Source organism: Chanos chanos, chromosome 9 (genome assembly GCF_902362185.1).
Source record: "Chanos chanos chromosome 9, fChaCha1.1, whole genome shotgun sequence".
Taxonomy (NCBI): Eukaryota; Metazoa; Chordata; class Actinopteri; order Gonorynchiformes; family Chanidae; genus Chanos; species Chanos chanos.
The window spans coordinates 6,415,173-6,433,797 of record NC_044503.1 but is presented as its reverse complement, the minus strand read 5'-3'; the positions used below and the strand labels follow the sequence as shown (position 1 = coordinate 6,433,797).

At 39.5% G+C, this 18,625-nt stretch overlaps 1 protein-coding gene across 7 annotated transcripts in view; it reads right to left on the bottom strand.

Moving 5' to 3' along the window:
- Positions 1-17,516, bottom strand: part of adgrl2a (adhesion G protein-coupled receptor L2a) — a 74,391-nt gene extending 56,875 nt beyond the window's left edge. For all 7 annotated transcript variants that reach the window (XR_004025578.1, XM_030784807.1, XM_030784808.1 and 4 more), the window contains exons 1-2: positions 17,292-17,516; positions 3,779-3,958 (exon numbers count right to left, since the gene is read on the bottom strand). Coding sequence is in view for 6 of the 7 variants with exons in the window: in XM_030784807.1 (XP_030640667.1) it covers positions 3,779-3,854 (76 nt within the window). In the remaining variant the exon portion in view is untranslated. The remainder of the gene's footprint in view (positions 1-3,778; positions 3,959-17,291) is intronic.
- Between the last annotated feature and the right edge of the window lie 1,109 nt (positions 17,517-18,625).

Genomic DNA, 18,625 nt, shown 5'->3' with positions numbered 1-18,625 from the left:
TTTTTTCTGTGCCAGTTAGATAATGTGGTTCACTGCTATCTCATGCTGTTATGGTGGTCATTTAGGATATCTCTACGAGATATCCAAAAAAAAAACAAATTAAAAAAAAAACAACAGACTGAGCCCAAAACAGAACTAGTCCAAGCATAGAAGAAAGAAAACATTGATAGATAGGGTGGAATAATGAGGGTATATGACTAAGAATCGTGTTTTCCCTTGTAAGGCAACAATTTTCTTCATTCTTAGTGTGTGTTTATGGCAAAGCCGCAAACTGGGATTTGAAACAGAATCACTGTTAATGAAATGTAGCTGTGGATGGAAATCTCACTGTTGATTATTGTTTGAAACATGAAAAGAAAAACCCCACTCTGTATGAAGGAAGAAAGCCCCTCCTCCCATTTGACATTAATCTTTATAAATGAGTAATATTAAAATACTTAAGCCATTAAGGCAAAAACTAGTCGATGCATCTACACCTAAAGCTATTGTAAGCTTTTAGCAGACCTGAAAGCTTTACATCGCTAATCGTGCCTTGGCAGAGAACTACGATTATGGCACAGGTGAAGGTGTGACACACATTGGCAGTGTTTTTTTGTTTTTTTTAACACATCTTGCTTCTCAAGATTAATGCCTCATCCTTTGTAAAGCCTGCTAAGCACAATAGGAATTGACAAATCATTAATGGCGGGGCCGATCGATCGTCGGCATCACTGCCGTTCCTTTAAACCAAAAAAAAAAGAAAGGAAAAAAAAAAAATCCCGGAAGAACTTTGAGAAGTCCCGGGCCCGGTCCCGTTTATGCATGACAAACAGGAAAGCAAGGGCCAGCTGTGATGAACCTTAATCCACCAAATCCCTCCTCCCTTTACCGAAAATCCTAATGAGGATCTAAAGTGCAATGCTTGGGGGGAGGGCGGTTGGGGGGGGGGGGGGGGTGGAGGGTGGGGGTTGGTTACAGAGGCCTGGAGCACAGTCACACCTTGCCACTGTCTGCTCTCACGTCATTGTCTTCTTATCTATTTATCAGGGAGGACTTGCTGGTGATGAAAGACCAGTGCAGCATGGTGAGCAATAGAGCATTGACCCCCCTGTGCTTAGCTCCTTGGAAAGCCTGATCTTCAGCTCTGATATGAAATCCCTGGATGACATCAGGAGAACAAAAAAAAAAAGAAAAAGAAAAAGAGAAAAAGGCCACAGAGCCTCTTCACTGTGAAGGGTAGAACAAAGGCCTCCAGCTGTCTCGGTTTTCCAATAAAGAGTTGCTTACGAAGACTTAAAAGGTCTTGAGAAGAAACAGGCTTTGGGACTCTCTCCTATTTAGATGACTTCATTATTGCCCAGAGATTCACATTCTTTTGAGTTAATAATGTTTATTGTCATTGAGCTTTGCCCTCACAAAAAAAAAAAAACCCCAAAAAAAACAAGTGTAATTTTCTTCAAATGCTGCCCACAAAACTGACTTGTTTGTACTCATTACAACTTTTTCTGCAATGATGAGATCATACAGCATGCAAAAAGGAAGAACAACAGCAAACAACAACAACAACAAAACAGACACGTTGGCCTTATAAGGACCGTTTGTTTCTTATACCGAGACACTCCGAGCACTTCGCCTCACCGCACAACACAATAAAGCGAATCTGCAGCGAGACTGTTAAATAGGTAGTGAAAACGAAATCTGAGTTTTGGAAAAATAGTAATAACTGGGGTTGTTATCTTGTTTGTGTCTCTGTCAGGAGTAGACCTGGGTCACAGACAGAAACCACAGGAGAGACATTAAGCGTGTGTCACGGAGTCCCTGCATTTGGCAACAATTTCTCTCTCTCTCTCTCTCTCTCTCTCTCTCTCAATCTCTCTCTCTCTCTCTCTCTCTCTCTGTCTTTCCCTCTCTCTCTCTCTTTTCATAATGTATTTGTCTGACACCTAAGGAGATACATGCACAACCCTGTCAATCTTATCTGTGACACCGTGCCCAAAAGATCCTCTTTAATTCTGACTCAATGCTTTCATGTTGTGGAAAGGCATTGAGCTGAGAGCGCAAGGGCAGGCTGGGATTTACCAGCCTTAGACTCACTGTGACATCTTTCTGCTATTAATCACCATGCAAGTCAGCTGGAGCTGTCTTTTAAAGCACAAAGATAGACACATAATTTAATTCCATGCCTTAAAGACAAAAAAAAAAAAAAAAAAAAGACACCGTCCAAACAAAGTCCCAAAATAGGACATGATTTTAAGGATGTAAATTTAAGGAGATTTTTTTTTCCTCTTTATTATTACTACAAGAAGATGATGATGTATTACACTGCAAAGTAAAAAAAATCAAACTTTTTTTTTTTTCCATTCTGTGGTTTTAAATGTAAGTGACATTTACACAATCAAGGCAAAGATTAAACATTTAACTTAATACATTAATGTCATGTTCCATCACTACCACTGACAGTTAGCACTGTCTCTCAGCTGAGCCTCATAAAACTAAAGCTATCATTTTAAACTAATCGTAAATCTTTTTTGGGGTTGGGAGAGAGTTACGAGACAGGATTCAGTCTGAAAGACGACTTGTCTCTCAAACAAACCGCATCAAATATGCATGACTTCGCGTAAGAGAGGTTAATGCGATTGATTACATACTGTTTTCATGAAAAACCCTTTGAGGAAAAAAGAAGCATTTAAAACCCAAACTATGTTTCGTGGACTTTGACTAAAAAGAGACGATCGTCAATATCCCCAGAATCCTGTGTTTCTGAACACGTCATTGCTGATTTGCAACATAAAGTACTTTTTTTTTTTTTCGCTGCTGCGAGATACTTTTCAGTAAGTGCCTTTTTTTTTCGAAAGACTCAGATGATGGAGTGATGAAAAGAGAGGAAGCTCTTGCTTGAAAAGAACGCGGTGAATACAGATGAATCGCATCCAAATTCGCAGACACAAGTCTTGCCCGAGAAGCAAAATTGGAAAGATGAGATTTGAAGTTTCTATGGGTATACTGGGGTGGGGTGGGGTGGGGTGGTGTGAGGTTTGGGGGAGGGGGGGGGGGGGGGGGGGGGGTGGACTTACCCTGAGGCAATCAATCTTGCCAGGCCTTTACAAAAGCAAAAAAAAAACAAAAAAAAACCCCCAACTTCTAACCATTTGGAGCATAGCAGTAACCCATTTAATTCAATTATAAAAATGCATTAAAAAGATATTACAGGCAGGAAGCAGTGTAATGACCCGTGTTTACTCTGGGATATTGTTTGTAATGAACAGTTGTTAGGCTCAGCCCTGTTGTTAGTCCAGGACATCTGAGCAAATAAAGGCATATGTGAGTTCAGATACATAATAGGCGATCAAATAGGTTGCCTTTACTTTTAATGTAATTGAGGGGGGGGGGGGGGGGGGGGGGGGGAGGGGGGCGGGAATCAAGCGATAGGGTGTGGTGTTGAAAATACCGCACAGTTTGGAGATTTAGAGATCCGAAAACCGTTAGAAGATTAATTTGTTTTTTTCAAAAGACACGTTTTAAAAGGTCCATTGACTGTACTTCTTTCAAAGACAACCTCTGCGAGATTGACAAGCGTCTTAATGAACTGTTAGCTTAATGAGCTCTAGCAAACTTACAAAAACAAACCGCAAAGACCGAATTGTCGGGCAAGAAATATACCTGTGCCTTTGATAGAAGGCCGCAGTTTGGACACTGATTTAGACAAGCAATCATAAGAGATATGAACTATAACTAATACTACCACGACCACTCCTATTGCTATTAATAAGAAGAATGATAGTAATAAAACGTGGCTTACCTTCTGTGCACTGTATATAAGCCAAAGCAAACAGCAGACAACACAGAGTTGCTGGTCTCCATAGTGGGGACGACATAGTGCTTTGGCTTTGGATGAGCTCCACAGGTTTTGAAGAAGCGACTGCAGTTACAAAATTCCAGGACAACAGCTCTCAACGATGTTCATCATTGATCTCCTCTCCTGAAAAAAAAGAAAGACAGCAACCGGGGTGGAATTTCAATGCCGAGTAGACACAGTCTGGCTTATTTTCCCCCTCGACTCCTACTCCTTCCCAAAACATGTCTACTATCATTTTTCATCCTGTGAGGAATTTTTTGGGAGAGCAAAAAAAAAAAACTGAAAAGGCCACAAATCCACACAACCTACAATAGGTCTGGACATAATCCCACAGAAGAAAATCCTTTTAATGGAGGTTAAGAACTCCCTATTTGACTGAGGGAATGCCTGCTACTACACAAGAGGCCGCCCACACGAGCTGATGAGCCAGCAAATTATACACGTAGCTGCCCTCAACACACAAACACACATACGCACACACACACGGGCATGCACGTGCATACATACACACACGTTCGAATGAAGAAATAAAAAACAACATAAAAAAAACATAAAAAAAAACATTCTACCCGTTTTCCTGTACCTTTCTGTGTTGTATTGCAATTTTTTTTTTTTTTTTTTTTTGCCGCTAAACGTCTTTGAACTGATATTCTGAGGAAAAGGGGGGAGTATAAGGTTCTGGGTCACTGCTTCAAGCTAACCAGCAGAGAATGGCAGGTTTGTGTTTTAATCCAGTGCCAGGCAGGACTCAGGCATGTACTTCTGGCTCTTTAACTGCCTCGTTGCTTTGTCTGGGTGTTTACCCTCATTCTCTCTCTCCTCACTCCCAGCAACTCACACCCACACGGGACACGTGGTCATTCCAGTAACGAGTCACACAGGACCCCATTAAAAACAGTGGGTATATATTTTATACTTTTTCATTAACTCAGAGAAGAGGGGGGGGGGACTAGCCTGTTTCTTTTTGTGTGTCTGGTGACTTGTATGTGAAAATACAATATATACCCTCACTCACTCACTCACTCATTCATTACCTTAGCCGCTTATCCTAATTAGGGTCGCAGACAATGTATACCCATGTCTGACGATACAGAGCATGTCCTTGATGAAACCTTAAGTGTCTCTAGCTAAGGTACAAGACCTCAGTTTCCAACCATGCTTCTAATTAAATCATAATTCAGTTTGTATAAAATGAGGAAAGAGAACAAAGCAAAAACAAAAACCCTTAAAATAAAACCAGAGTAAAAATTTAAGAGGACGCCTCATGCAGAAGGAGTTGAGAGAAGTACAAAACGTTTACCAGCTCCGGATTCACAGTATATTTAGAGCACAGAGACAGGAAACAAATCGACAACACACAGATACAAATGTCAGTTTACGTGGGACAAATTCGTTTCGATTATTTGAAAACGCAGAAATCCGATCTCGATTTGATCTCGCTCCGTTCGCATCTCTCCCAATTTATCCTATAAATAGCAACCGCATTCCTCACTGTTTTCCTAAAAATGGAAGTGGTGAAGCGTCACAGCAGGTTGCCCGTGAGGAAAATAAATAAATTAATGAGGGAGCTGATTCACCGCACGTACAGATGGGTGTTCTGCAAATCAATGACAACAGCCATACACTTTCATATCTTTGTATCACGCTGAGAGTGTTTAACATGCTGATCATCTAAGACACCAAAGGCTAGGACTAAAGGCAGACTGTCGGACTAGCAGCCTTCTCATTAAACACTCTGAGGTCTCCCTTCTCTGCTGGAGACTGTATTTCCTAAGCTGTTGCAAAGACCAGTGATCAGCACCTGTTAACTGTATCAAACGAACAGTTCCGATCGAACTGTGCGCCCCTCAGCAGGGGGGCCTTGTTGTCACCACCGCCCATGTTTTGTAGTTGCAGATCAAATTAAATCCTCTTATCACTGCAAATTATAAAATACAAACACACACACACACACATACACACGCGCACACACACACAAAAAAAGAAGAAGGATAAAGAGGAGAGGCACTTTTTGTCGCATACATCTCTGTAATCATTCTGAATTTGTCCCGTTTAGTCAAACGGTAAGTTGAATTTTTGGCGCCGCGTCGTTGGAAAACATACTGTTTTATACGTTGACTAAATATATAAAACTAATGTAGGCAGATGTTTAAGTACTTTGAAAGATGGTATGCCAGAAGGGCCATGGGCCCAATGGTTTAAAACATCTGCGCACTCGATGCATCTGCTTTTTTTTTTTTGCTTTTTTTGCTTTTTTTTCTACACATACAAGATCCTCATCAACAAAGCAAAAACAAAAGAAAAAAACATTTTTCAAAAAGAAGGAGCAGGGACGAGAAGGGGTTAAAGGCAAATCCGGCGTGTTGTTCCCATCTTTAATACACAAGGTAAGAGTTTAGTAGGGAAGGGGAGTTATTCAAATAGGAGCAGAAAAAAAGGGGATGGTTTGAAATGTTAACGTAACAATGGGAGAAACAAAGGGCAGATGTGAGAGAATGCCGACAGCCTTGGACGAAACTCCTCGTTTTCCCTCTCAGGCTGGTGTGAGGGCCAGCGGAGAATAAAAAGACAAGCCCGCCATTCAATAAAATGAGACCCAGAATAATGGAGAGCAGGCGGGAGAAAAGGGGTGGTTTGGGAAGGGGGGGTGGGGGGTGGTGGCTGGAGAGGTTACAATACAAGATTGACAGCTTGCAAGTCTTGCTTGACCTCTGCATTAACCCCTAGGCTTTCAATGAACTAAAAGAAAGGGTTGGGATGTTGATTGTCAAAGAAGAAGACAAGAGTATAAGAAGAAGAAAAAAAAAATGCACATTTAACTGTACGGTGAGGGGAGAGGGGAGAGGGGAGGGGGGCGAGTGGTGGGGGGGTGGGAGGGGTTGCGCGCCTCTGTAAATTGTAGATGTACACATATTAAAAATCGTGCTTGAATACACTGGCCTTCAAAACACGAAGGACCTCATTTACATTGTCAGTTCCCACTCACAATAGAACTATACAGACTCGTAGAACATTTACTGAAATGTTAAAAAGAGTGATCTATTAGCCCTGGAAGAGGGCATACAGTTCTCCCGTATTAAATGAAAAAAAAAAAGCAAAAAAAAAAGCGTTTGCTCCAGTGGTGGGATACTGGGTCACCGATCAGATGACATTAGTGTCCTACTGAGCCAGATATGGGAGAAGAAAATCAATGTGTGACTCTTCTCAACACAGCTGTTTCACAGAAACCCCACGCCGTTTGACGAACACGCAATACCATTTGCCATTGTTGTGCTAAGTGAGTTCAGTTAGTAAAGGAGATGGATGTCACAATAGAACTATCTGGAAACCTCTCACTTCTCAGTGAAAGAGGAGCATGCTAATCTCACTGGTACTTTTCTTCTTTTCTGTATGAATAGTCTAAGAAATAAAAACAGGCAAAAAAAAGAAAGAAAGAAAGAGAGAGAGAGAGAGAGAGAGAGAGAGAGAGAGAGAGAGAGAGAAAATAACGCCACAAACATAACACTAATATGCTTGACAGTGCCGAACAAACTTCAGAGAGTCACTAACTGTAGCTGACTGGGGAAACGTCATTTTAATGGAGCATGATGTGAAAAATTAATGCAATTACATTTTAAGGGTCTATTATTGTGATGAGCAATCCCTTGCTGTAAGACAATGAACAAACTTGTGAAGTCTGGGGATGTTTTACCTTTGTTTTATATTCATAATACATCATTTTTACAGTCCATTCAATTAATTGATCTCATCTGTTCCCATTGGTCTAAAACGTAATGGATCTACATGAAGCAGTAATGACCTGGTATTTTTCATCAGCAACATCCTTGAGAGGTTGACAGTATTTCATGACTGCTACATCCCAAATAACTTTATTGTGGGTTTTCTTTTTTTTTTCTTTTCTTTTCTTTTTAGCAGACTGAAATTCAATGAGCCTGGTAACAGCCAACACGGACAGCCTAGAGCCTGCGGTTGACAAATACTGTCGCAAGAAGTTGAGATTCTTCTAAATGGCACCATAACGAGATGTCACCAATGTTCACATGAAAAAAAAAAAAAAAGAAAGAATCTATGAAACTGAGGTTAATGTGGAGGCCTTGGATGTGAAGAAGAGTCGCTAATTTTGAAGCACTCTTAAAGTCTCTCCATTAAATCTTTCTATTTTCACATTACTTCTTCATAACTCATTTATTTCATGCAACATGAATTCGCTTTATAATCACCGTACTGCCTCCTGATATCACGTAAGAGCCAAAATCCTGAAACGATGCTTCCAAAACCAGAAAAACCTGTTATTATGGCAAGACAGGCCAAAACATGATGACATTCTGGCATGAATCTGGCATATTTCAAAAACCAGCAGGCAAAAAAAAAAAAAAACGAAATAATCTGACATAAAGAGCACTTGTCTTAAAGTGGAGATTCCTGTGTAATTGCAATAGTACGTGTGCGCATTGTTTTTGGACAGCTACGGTTGCTGAAGAGGTTTTTTTTTTTTTTTCTTTAGATTAGACTGATATGCACCCTCCTTTTCTTCTGTGAATATAAATGAAATTCATACCATCCATAATCACTTAGGTAATGCCACTGAAATCCTATTAAAATGGAAAGGAACCTATACCTGTCTCTCAATGAGGATTATAATGGTGGCGGTTTGTGAAGGTAACAAAGTTTTAATACGAACTCCGTATATTGTTAACAGTAATTTTGATGTTTTAGTAGAAGTGAAGTGGATTATCTCAAATGGAATTTGAAAATGTCATTTCCATTAACTGATAGCACAAAACTATTCCTTTCAGGTCTCGGGTGATAAGGGATAATTCGGCTGCATGCATTTAATGGTGGTTTCACCAAGTATTTCCCAGCTTAAGCGTTAATAGGCTGACATTAATACGGGCAGATAAATAAGAAGGTCAGAAAAAAATGTGAGGACCACCATTATATAGGTATCTCGTGGCGATAGTACCTGTCAATCAAACCAAAGAAGTCCTTGACACTCTACATTTCTCCTTCAAATTGGACAGATAGGCGATGGAGTACGCTCGTGTTGCGGTGCGAACGAACGTTAGCAACACCTTGGGAAATTCTCCTTTGAACATTACAAAAGACAAACGAATAAATAAACTTCACGGGAGCTCCGCCCAGGATTGCATTTTTTTTTTTTTGTGGTATCGTACAGTGCGCCACCTTGAAGAGGAGGTCAGGAAAAAAAAAAAAAAAACCATCAGGAATCCCACGTGAAGGTCTACGGTGGGCAAAAACAAGCTCTCTCAAGCTCATCATCTCAATTTCAACAAAATGCATCAATTTTTAATTCGCTCAAAAGCAATGAAAGCAGTGTTGCTGTCAAAATGGAGCACAGGCACGGCGGAAAATGTGCGTGTGCGCAGGAGAGAGTGTCCTTAGTCTTCTCTGTCAGCCAGAGTTCATCTGTCTTTACATATTTGCACTGGGCTTTTCTGTTGTATAAGCATGCACATCACAGCCCGTTTCTTTCTTCACTTTTCTTTTCTTTTTTTTTTTTTTTTTGTCATGCTCCCCTTTTTAGATCTGGAAAGCCAAAGAGTCATTTTTAGAGTGACGTCTGTAAAGATGAAGCGTACAAGCCTGCTTCTTTGTGATTAATGATGGATTAAAACAGGTGCCTAAATTACATTTACAATATATGTACGTTTTTAACGTTACTAAATACTGCAACACCACCTCTACGTAAGTAGGCGTTCTACATTCTGTTTTAATAGTACATACTAGCAACACCTTGTTGACCACAAATGTATTTGAGCAAACCTGTGGGTGTATCACACAGAGTGCTTACAGAAATTCTGCCACACAGGTTTTTTTTTTTAATTATTCCTGTTTTTAATTTAAATACAAAGGTATTAAGGACATCTAATAGAAACTGGCTCCTGAAGTCTGAGCAGTAGACAAGATCAATAAACACAGCTTTTGCTATGTGCTCCTTTCCTGTCTCTTATACAATAAAAATGTATTGAATTTTTCGACCAAAGTACAGAAAGTTGAAAATGAATTGTCCCAGTGGGTAGACATGTAATGTTTCTAATAGAAGGAAGAGAACAGAAGCGAACAGCTGCTGAAGAGAGAAGCCTGCTTGGACCCTCTATTAGGAACCAGTTCATAAATTATTCACAATTATCGTGAGGCATTATTCAACAGCATGATTAATTTTTAAGATAGCACGAGGCAACACAAAACATAAAAAGAGTTGTATGAAAAAAAAAAAAAAAAAACGTGATGAAAAGGCAACAATAAAAGGCAGAGGTGGTGTGAAAAAAAAAAGTAAGCAATATGTTCATCCTGGTTTTGATGGATGTTCCTGAGAGGAAAAAAAAAAACATCTGATGTTCACCCAGAGGCGCCACATTTTATTTTATTATTATTATTTTATTATGATTATTATTTTTTTTTTTTTTTACATAACTAGTTTGCAGGTCAAATCACTTTTTCATTCTCTAGGTCACAGATTAATTTGCGAGCTTTCAGGCCGTTAAGTCACGAAGAGAAAAGTTTAATAAGAGACATAAGTGATTCCGAGCCTTTTCTCAATGACAGACAATGCTCCAAGGTAATTCCATCACCTCACTGACACAAACAAAATTCAGGGGCCGCAGACGACGACATATCTCTTTATTTTCAAATCTTAATGAACGACAGTAACGTCTAGATGACGTACTGGGGAAAAAAGTGCACTGGACTGCAAATCATTCAATGCATCAGGAGGTAAAGGAAAGGGGGTTAGGGTCTAAGCTATGGTAAAAAAAAAAAAAAAAAAAAAAAAAATCAGCTGTCAGCTCTAAATCTCTCCTGACAACACAACCAAAAGTTAAGGCTGCCTGCTAAACCTGATGGAGGCATAGTGACCTTATTCAAAGGCATCAGCAACCCAAAGAGGCTATTAGCTACAGGGTGCAGGTTGTAGCATGTTTTTTGTCTGGGTTTTTTTGTTTGTTTTTTTTGTTTTTTTTTGAGGTTTAAAATACCATGACTGAAAGAAGAGCCAGTCAGTTATTTGAAGTTTGAGTCACAAGTCATTTGAGGCTTAACAATGAACCACGAGAAGATCACACCATTTTAACGCTCGCTAATAAAATGTTTACAACTTCTCTCTTTAAAACGGAATGACTTTATCTGTGTGGGTTTTTTTTTTTTTTTTTTTTTTTAATGGCTACTGGCATTCGATCAGAAAAAGAATTCTATGTCAGCATGTGAACAGGCGTACATAACTTGCTTTGAAACACTGACTTAGCTCACAACAATTTGTTTGTCCGATGCAATTTTCATTCAACACATCTGGTAACTCGAGATTGTGTGTGTGAACACGATTCCCTCCTCCAAGGGCTCGCAAGAGAGTGAACAGTAGGGTTCTTTTTCGACATTCCTTCTTCACCAAATCATTAAGCCAGAAGGTTTCACAAAGAATCATTTTGATTGAGTTGCAGTCTGAGCAGTCTTGTTTAGCCAAGTGGTTTTGCTGATGAAATCCAGACTTGCAAAGGTGAAATTTACACTTCATATATTCATCGTGATTTGGGGACCTCAGCGCTGGCTAGAGCCGGCATGAAAAAGGTTTAAAATAATATTACAGCGCTTATTATACTCACAACAAACCCTGTGTAGTCAGTGTGAGAATCAAACAACAATGAAGGCCACCAAATGATAGGTTGAGGTAAGATAAAGTGAACAGAAGCCAGCAAAAGAAAGAAAGAAAGAAAGAAAGAAAGAAAGAAAGAAAGAAAGAAAGAAAGAAACTTGCAGTCAGATTTTCAATTGGATCCTGTTTCAGTATGGGCAGGGATCCTCCTCCCAGAGGTCCGTGGGCTTGGGATCCAGGAGAATCCGCTTGCCCTTCCTTTTCCTCTGGATCGTTATAACTCATTACCATGTGTTAACCAAAGGCTGCCCGCCCGCGTCTTCGTGACAAGCATGTCCTTGCTTTGGGTCACTCTGCATACCTAGCTACATTGAGCCATGTCCGTTTCACACTGCACTGTTTATTCCGTTCACTTGTAAATGACAGAGTGTTTGAAATGGCCTGCATAAAATGAGATACCCAAGGTTTTTGCAATGCTGATTGCTGAACCGCTTCTACGAGTAGCGTTAGCAAGTGTAATTTTTAAAGCTAGCTAATCAATGTCCAGTACAAGCGATTAATCGATTACTCAGGGGAAGGGGTGATGCAGAACTATAAGAGTTAATAGTTAATGTACAATCTCTATGGTGTGTACAGGGAAGTGCGAAGCCTTGATGCGTCCCGCCGCAAGTCAGGCGGATGCCGGACTAATTGATTTTCTGGATTTTTATAATAACATGTCACGTCCCTTCCATTTTTTTTTTTTTTTCCATTTTAACAGATACTGTTGTATAAACAATGCGTAGAGATTCAAAACAGAATTTTTACCAGACATTGTGAGAGTTTCCACCTAAAATCTCCACACTTAAGGGAAGGAAACTAGCTTCTAATATGCTGTCATGAGCGTCCACTCGTTCAGAAATGCCAAGCTGTCCGGCGTATCCTGTTTCTGTCTGTGTGGGCAAAAAAACGTGAATATGTGGCAAAAAAATAATCATATGACCATCAGTCCCAGCCACTTTTAAACAAACACTGCGGTGTACAATTTCTGACTGACACTTCTGTGGATACCAAAAGAGACTGACAGAGAGTTGTTCTTATACGCTTTCTTCAGAATAAAAGAGAATTCCGATTTCTGTTCTGGAGTGTCAAAAAAAATACACATTACATCATGCAACACTTACCTCAGGACATTTGGTATTTACCGAATGTTCTGACTACACCACAAAGGAACATGTTTTAAAGAGAACATCCAGGCTTTTTTGTTTTTTTTAAAGGAGGGCAGTCAATAAAAGCAGCCATGCCAAAACATGTGTATGTGTCATGGTGGTAGAAAACGTCTGTCGCTGCATCGTTTGACACCGACTTGATAGAAAACAGTGCTGTCCGTCGTACAGTATTTTACATGTAACTGGACAAGCAACACAGGAAATGCTGATATCTTTTAATAAGTGAAGTCACGTAAGTGACCTCCATTCAAGGAAATGACCTCCCTTCAATGGATCATGAATCTATCCAGGAATCAAAGCCGTGGCAGTGTTGAAAAATAATTCGAAGGTAAATGGATTACCGGCAACGCTATCGTCCTCCGCCACCCACAGAAGCACAGCAGATACAGTAATCAGTCTCTCTGCACCTTGGCTACCTTTAAGATGTACTCAGTCCTTTGTGATAATTCTTTGTGGAAATGGGGGTGGGGGGGGTTGTGTGTGGGGGGGGGGGGGGGGGGGGGGGGGGGGGGTACCTGATTCATTTCAATCTGTCTAAAGTCTGTGTGCTGACAGACAGAGAAAGAGAATGATAGAACTACCAGCATCTGAATATAAAGACGCATTTCAGAAACCTCTCTTTTTTTTTTATGAGACGCAGGCCTCGTTTTGAAAATGAAGAAAGAAAAAAAAATATACTACTCACTCACTCACTCAGCCACACACACACACACACACACACACACACACACAGCACATATATTAATTCTTAAAACAAATCATTACAGGTGAGCTAGTACGTGTTATGAAAGCTGATGAAAAGAAACATGCTACACAGGGGTTTTTTTTTTTTTTTTTTCAGTGGGAGGTAGTGTGTCACTGAAGCGTAGGTCTACATCAATCTCAGTATTGTTAATCAACTGAAGCGTTACGCATGCTGTTCTGAGTTATGATGATAATACCCTGAGTGTAACACTCTATATGAATAAGGATTAATTCAGATAAGACAGACTTGCAACACAAGCAGTGGTAATACCTTAAGGGGGACTCCGTGTTGACGTGGGAAATATCCATTTGAAACATCAGCTAGCATGGTAGATATCTGCTTATATGTTTCTAAAGACGAGCGACCATTTGGAGCAACAGAACGCATTAAGCCCAAGCAACACACGATTATCCAATTGTAAGACTAATGTGGGTTTAGCTAAGGCAATTGCTTAGATGTAGCTAAGACAGCAAATGATCATCCTCCTCCTCCAAAAAAACAAAAAAAAAAACAAACAAAACAATACAATAAAGAATCCACTAAACGATATTTCAAATTGTGATGTATACAGCAATTGTAAAAACATAAGTAGCAACACCAGCGAAACAGTTAATCAGTGAAATGAGATTTGAATTACGAGTATATCTTGTGTGACACAACCTTAAAATTACACTATACATTAGCTGTCAGCGCAGAACGCATATATATGTATAAATATATATTACACACACAGATATTACTTGTGGACGTCATATGTACAGAACATAACTAGATAAAACAACTTGGAGACCTTCAACATCAGACGAAACATTCCAGTGAGATATTATCAGTCACAGCAAAAAGCAAATGTAAAATATTTCTAACTGTGTCCTTTTTGGACCCGTGGTTCTTTTCCCTGCCCAAGGGCCGTCTAAGCTTATATCTGATGGTAATGGGTTTTGGAACTGTAACCTGCCAGTTTGGCCCAGGCATTGTGGCAGTCGGTTCATGGAGGAAATGAAAATGCCATAAGCAACCAGCACAGAAGAGCAAGGACAAAAGGCCCTGGTTCTTGTTTAACTTTTATATTGCCGTCCTCTCTTCAAAACGGTTACGCAATAAAAGGATCTGTACCTTCCTCGTAAAATTGGAAGTGCTGAAGGAATGTCGGTCCTAAAGGTTTATGTGCGCGTTCATTCTGGGGTGATATTAAAATGATTTGGCTTCATTTAATTTACTCATTATTTCGACATTCACTCTAGTTAACCTGACATACTAATGTCTATGTAAATTTCCACTAGGTTCATTTCTGCCGTTCTCATTTCCATGCTATGAAAATTAGCCTACACGGTTCGTTTGATTAACACCTTCTCACGCTTACGCCTAACATTTTCTAGACCAACCAAGCCTGTTCATTTCCGCTGAGAACACTTGAACTGGATGTTGGTAGGTTAAGATAGCTTTCAAAATTATATCAAATGCTTTTCATCCACCGCAAATCCCAATTATTCCAAAACAATGCTTTAACGTGTATCTGCTTCAGTGTTTTGTTGTTGTTGTTGTTGTTTTCTTTTTTTTTTTTAAGAACATCAGAATTATTTTCACAAAAAAAATCTATCTCAAATAACAGCAAGTGGATTATACGTTTTGTCAGTCACAATTATTATAGTTGTTGTCAAAGGGGACAGTGAAAGGCACATTTTCAGCAGACGCATTTGTTCACTGACAAGGGTAGTCATAGTTTTTGTAAATGGTGGTGAGATTCACACCACTTATGTGAGAATTATGCAATTTTTTTTTTTTTATCAGAGAGTGTTTAGCAGTTCACAGTTTTTCACACTTAGTAAGACATTTGCAGTTGGTCCAAAGATATAAAAGTGGAAATGTGATACATTCTGGACATTTCAAAATGAAAGTACCATGTGATCAGCATCTACAAAAAGTTGCTGGAAATTTGGCATTTAGCATTAGTTTCTTCTGGAAAGTGACAGTAGTGTGAGACAGATCAAACAGTAGAGGATTCTGTAAAATCCTCTTGCAAAAGCACAAGATTTAAGATCCAATTTTAATGGTCTGTAATCTGTGTCCTAAAAGCACAGACAAACTGCACGTGTCGTATCGCAACAAAACTATATGTTGATTTTGATCATTTTCTACGTAGTTTTAATACAAAAAGTGTTCGGGTCCTCTTGGCCCTCTTTCGAGTCGCCTTACATATTTAGATTGCGACGAAAGATTAGTGTGTCCTAATCTACTACTGACTTTCCTATTCTATCCTTCCCAACCACACTAATCCCTTATTTTACATCAAATAACAAGCGCCTCCCTGCACACACACACACACACACACACACACACACAGAAACACGCACACAACTACCATCAACCACACCCTACATGTCCTGAGAGAGAGAAAGAGAGAGAAACAGGGGGGAGAGATAGAGACTTAGAGAGAGAAATGCAGTGTGGGTTATGTAGTTCTCTTTCAAAGCTGTTAAAACAGCTCAGTCAATGTAATGGATTTTCATCTCTGTTCTCCACTATTTCTAGCTTAAATATTTCCTCCCCTATTGTGCCTCTCAAGTTACCACCAGGGGCCTGTGTCAGAGCAGCGATGTTAGTCTTGTACTCTTACGAGAGTTCTATTCTTACCGGGCCCGTGAACCTCTTGTCAGGTTGTGATTAATATCAAGTTCTATGGAGAGAGACATTACAGTCAGCCTCAAATGGGACTAAATTTCACCCAAGGGGTAGAAATCGGATTTAAACATCTCTATCTGGAGTGACATTTGTCCTCCATATTCTAGCTCTTTCCCCAGAAATTCCTCCGACTGTGTGGCTCGAGCCATGTCCACGGCTTCTGGCTCATCTTTATCTGGAAAGAGGCCAGTGGCTTACGACCATATTGGGCAGCAGCTGCAGGTCCGCCAGTTGCCCAGTACTGGCTGTCCTTTGCTGTGGTCAAGATGAAAAACCACAGAGATAGTCATTCTTTGTCGAGCATTTTTAGCCATGTTTGATATATCACGCTGCAAAACCAGCTACCCTTGAATCTACTCAGATGTTCACTGAGCGATAAGATACAGAAATATTTTAAAGGTGAAAAGCCCACTCAATTTTTTTTTTTTTTTTGTAATGTTGGTCAAGCTGTATTTTATTAAAAAACACTAGGTAAACCTTGTTATTTCATTTATATGTAGAACCTCTAGCAACCTCTTTAGGGTGAAGAAATCAGCATTAGTCGGAGGGGGGGAAAGGGGACGTTCTTTTCATAAAATTAACTTTAAAGTATTAACCTCACTGTTTGTCATACTTAATTCTGGTGTCATTAGGCGCAGTTGTTATGCAAAGTGGCTGTGCACCTCCAAAGCAATCAATGGAGTGCCGCTGTAGCCTGCACTTCAACCACAGGTGTTCGTCACTGACTTATTGTCTAATCACATAAAACTCTCAGCATTATTTTGCCTTGAATCTAAGTCTTATTTTGTGGGTGTTTTATGCTTCATGTAGAGAGAACGTCTATACATCCTTTTTTTTTTGTTTGTTTGTTTTTTTTTTTTGTCTCAAGTTCCACATTCAGATCAATGACTGATAACTGTTTCACTTGTAGCGCTAACAGTTTCACTAAGGGTTATGTATAATTTTACAAGAAACTCAAGCAAAAAAAAAAAAAAAAATCAGATTGGAGAATTTCAGTGTAATACATTGCGCCAACTACCGTCCAATCAGATTGGATCAGATTGTGTACAAAGCAAAGTACGTCTGACATTAGGTATCGAACAAAATCAAAAATATCATAAAAGTCTCCATTCATTGCTTATATCTCCATTCCCATGAATCAAATGCTTAATCAATTTCAACAAATCAGTGCAAACAATTCCTTATCCAATCTGTTTTACACGTTCACTGACTGCTTACCATGTAGAAGTGGAGCAGAGAGTAGTCGGAAGTGGAGAGTAAGTTTGAAGTCCATGTGAATAACTGACATTCCCTACAGAAAGATGCGAGGCATGAAAGTATGAACCTAACTTCACCAAGCGCCAAACCCTCCAAAATGAACAGTAACAGTACAAAGGGTCTCTCTTTTCTTAATACGACGCTGTCTCCGAGATTTAGAGCACCGTAGTCAGTCTACCGTGAAAATTTGGTCGAAATAAAAGTTGTGAAATATTCCTTAATAAGTAAGCCATTGCAGATTCTGCGGCTGAAGTGGTTTTGTATGGCTCAGATTAATCATTCACAGAGACACAGTGTGGGAGAGAACGGAACAGCAACAAGGTTTAACATACCAGAGCGGGAAACGAAAACGCGAGGACGATCATTCAGATATTTTTTTTTTTTTTTGCATCCAGAAATGGATAGAAAGACAACAACAACAACAGCAGCAAAAAAAAAAAAAAAAAAAAAACAATTGAGCTGCTTCACGTTTTTTTGTGTGTCTGAGATCAGATGCACTGCCGCTCACTGGTTATACTGGAGCCTATCGGTGAATGCACTGCCAGTACAGTAGACAATATTTACCAGGAAAAATATATATTTTTTGAGAAAAACAGTCTTGGTCATGAAACTGTTGACTGATTTACCAAAGGCTATTTAACAAATGCACTAGACCGCATAACACAACATTTAATAATTTCTGCGTAAACTACATTTGTCTGCTACAATGTTATTTTTAAAACATATTTTCTCTGTATAAAATCGTGCCCAATTTATGTCACTGAATTCTGGAGTAGAGGTGTAGAGGTTTAAATATATATATATATATATATATATATATATATATATATATATATATATATATATATAAAGAAATAAGTGTAACTTTTTAAAGTGTGATGCTCAATTTTCTTTCATTTCACTTTTTACTTTCACTCACAGTTGTCAAGGACAACATTTTGGGGTGAAATTATATTGCAAGCCATGTCTTCTCTCAGTGTCCGTAAATAACAGGGCTGTCTTGTTGAAAATGGAGCTTTTAAGTGAAGCTGTGATGGGCTCTCCTGTAATCCAGCAAAGACACCACTCTTTTCCCCCTGCAGCCGTCAGTAGATCCTCTCTCTCTCTCTCTCTCTCTCTCTCTCTCTCTGTCTCTGTCTAAGCCCTCACTCTAGGCTGCAATGGCCTGGTCGCAATAACTGCTGTTTACTTTTCGCCTTGCCGCCTAGCCTCCTCTGCCATCACTAAGAAATTGAATATTTTGCAGAATACTGGACGTCAGTCCATAGATAAGACAAGTCGTATTCATGTACACA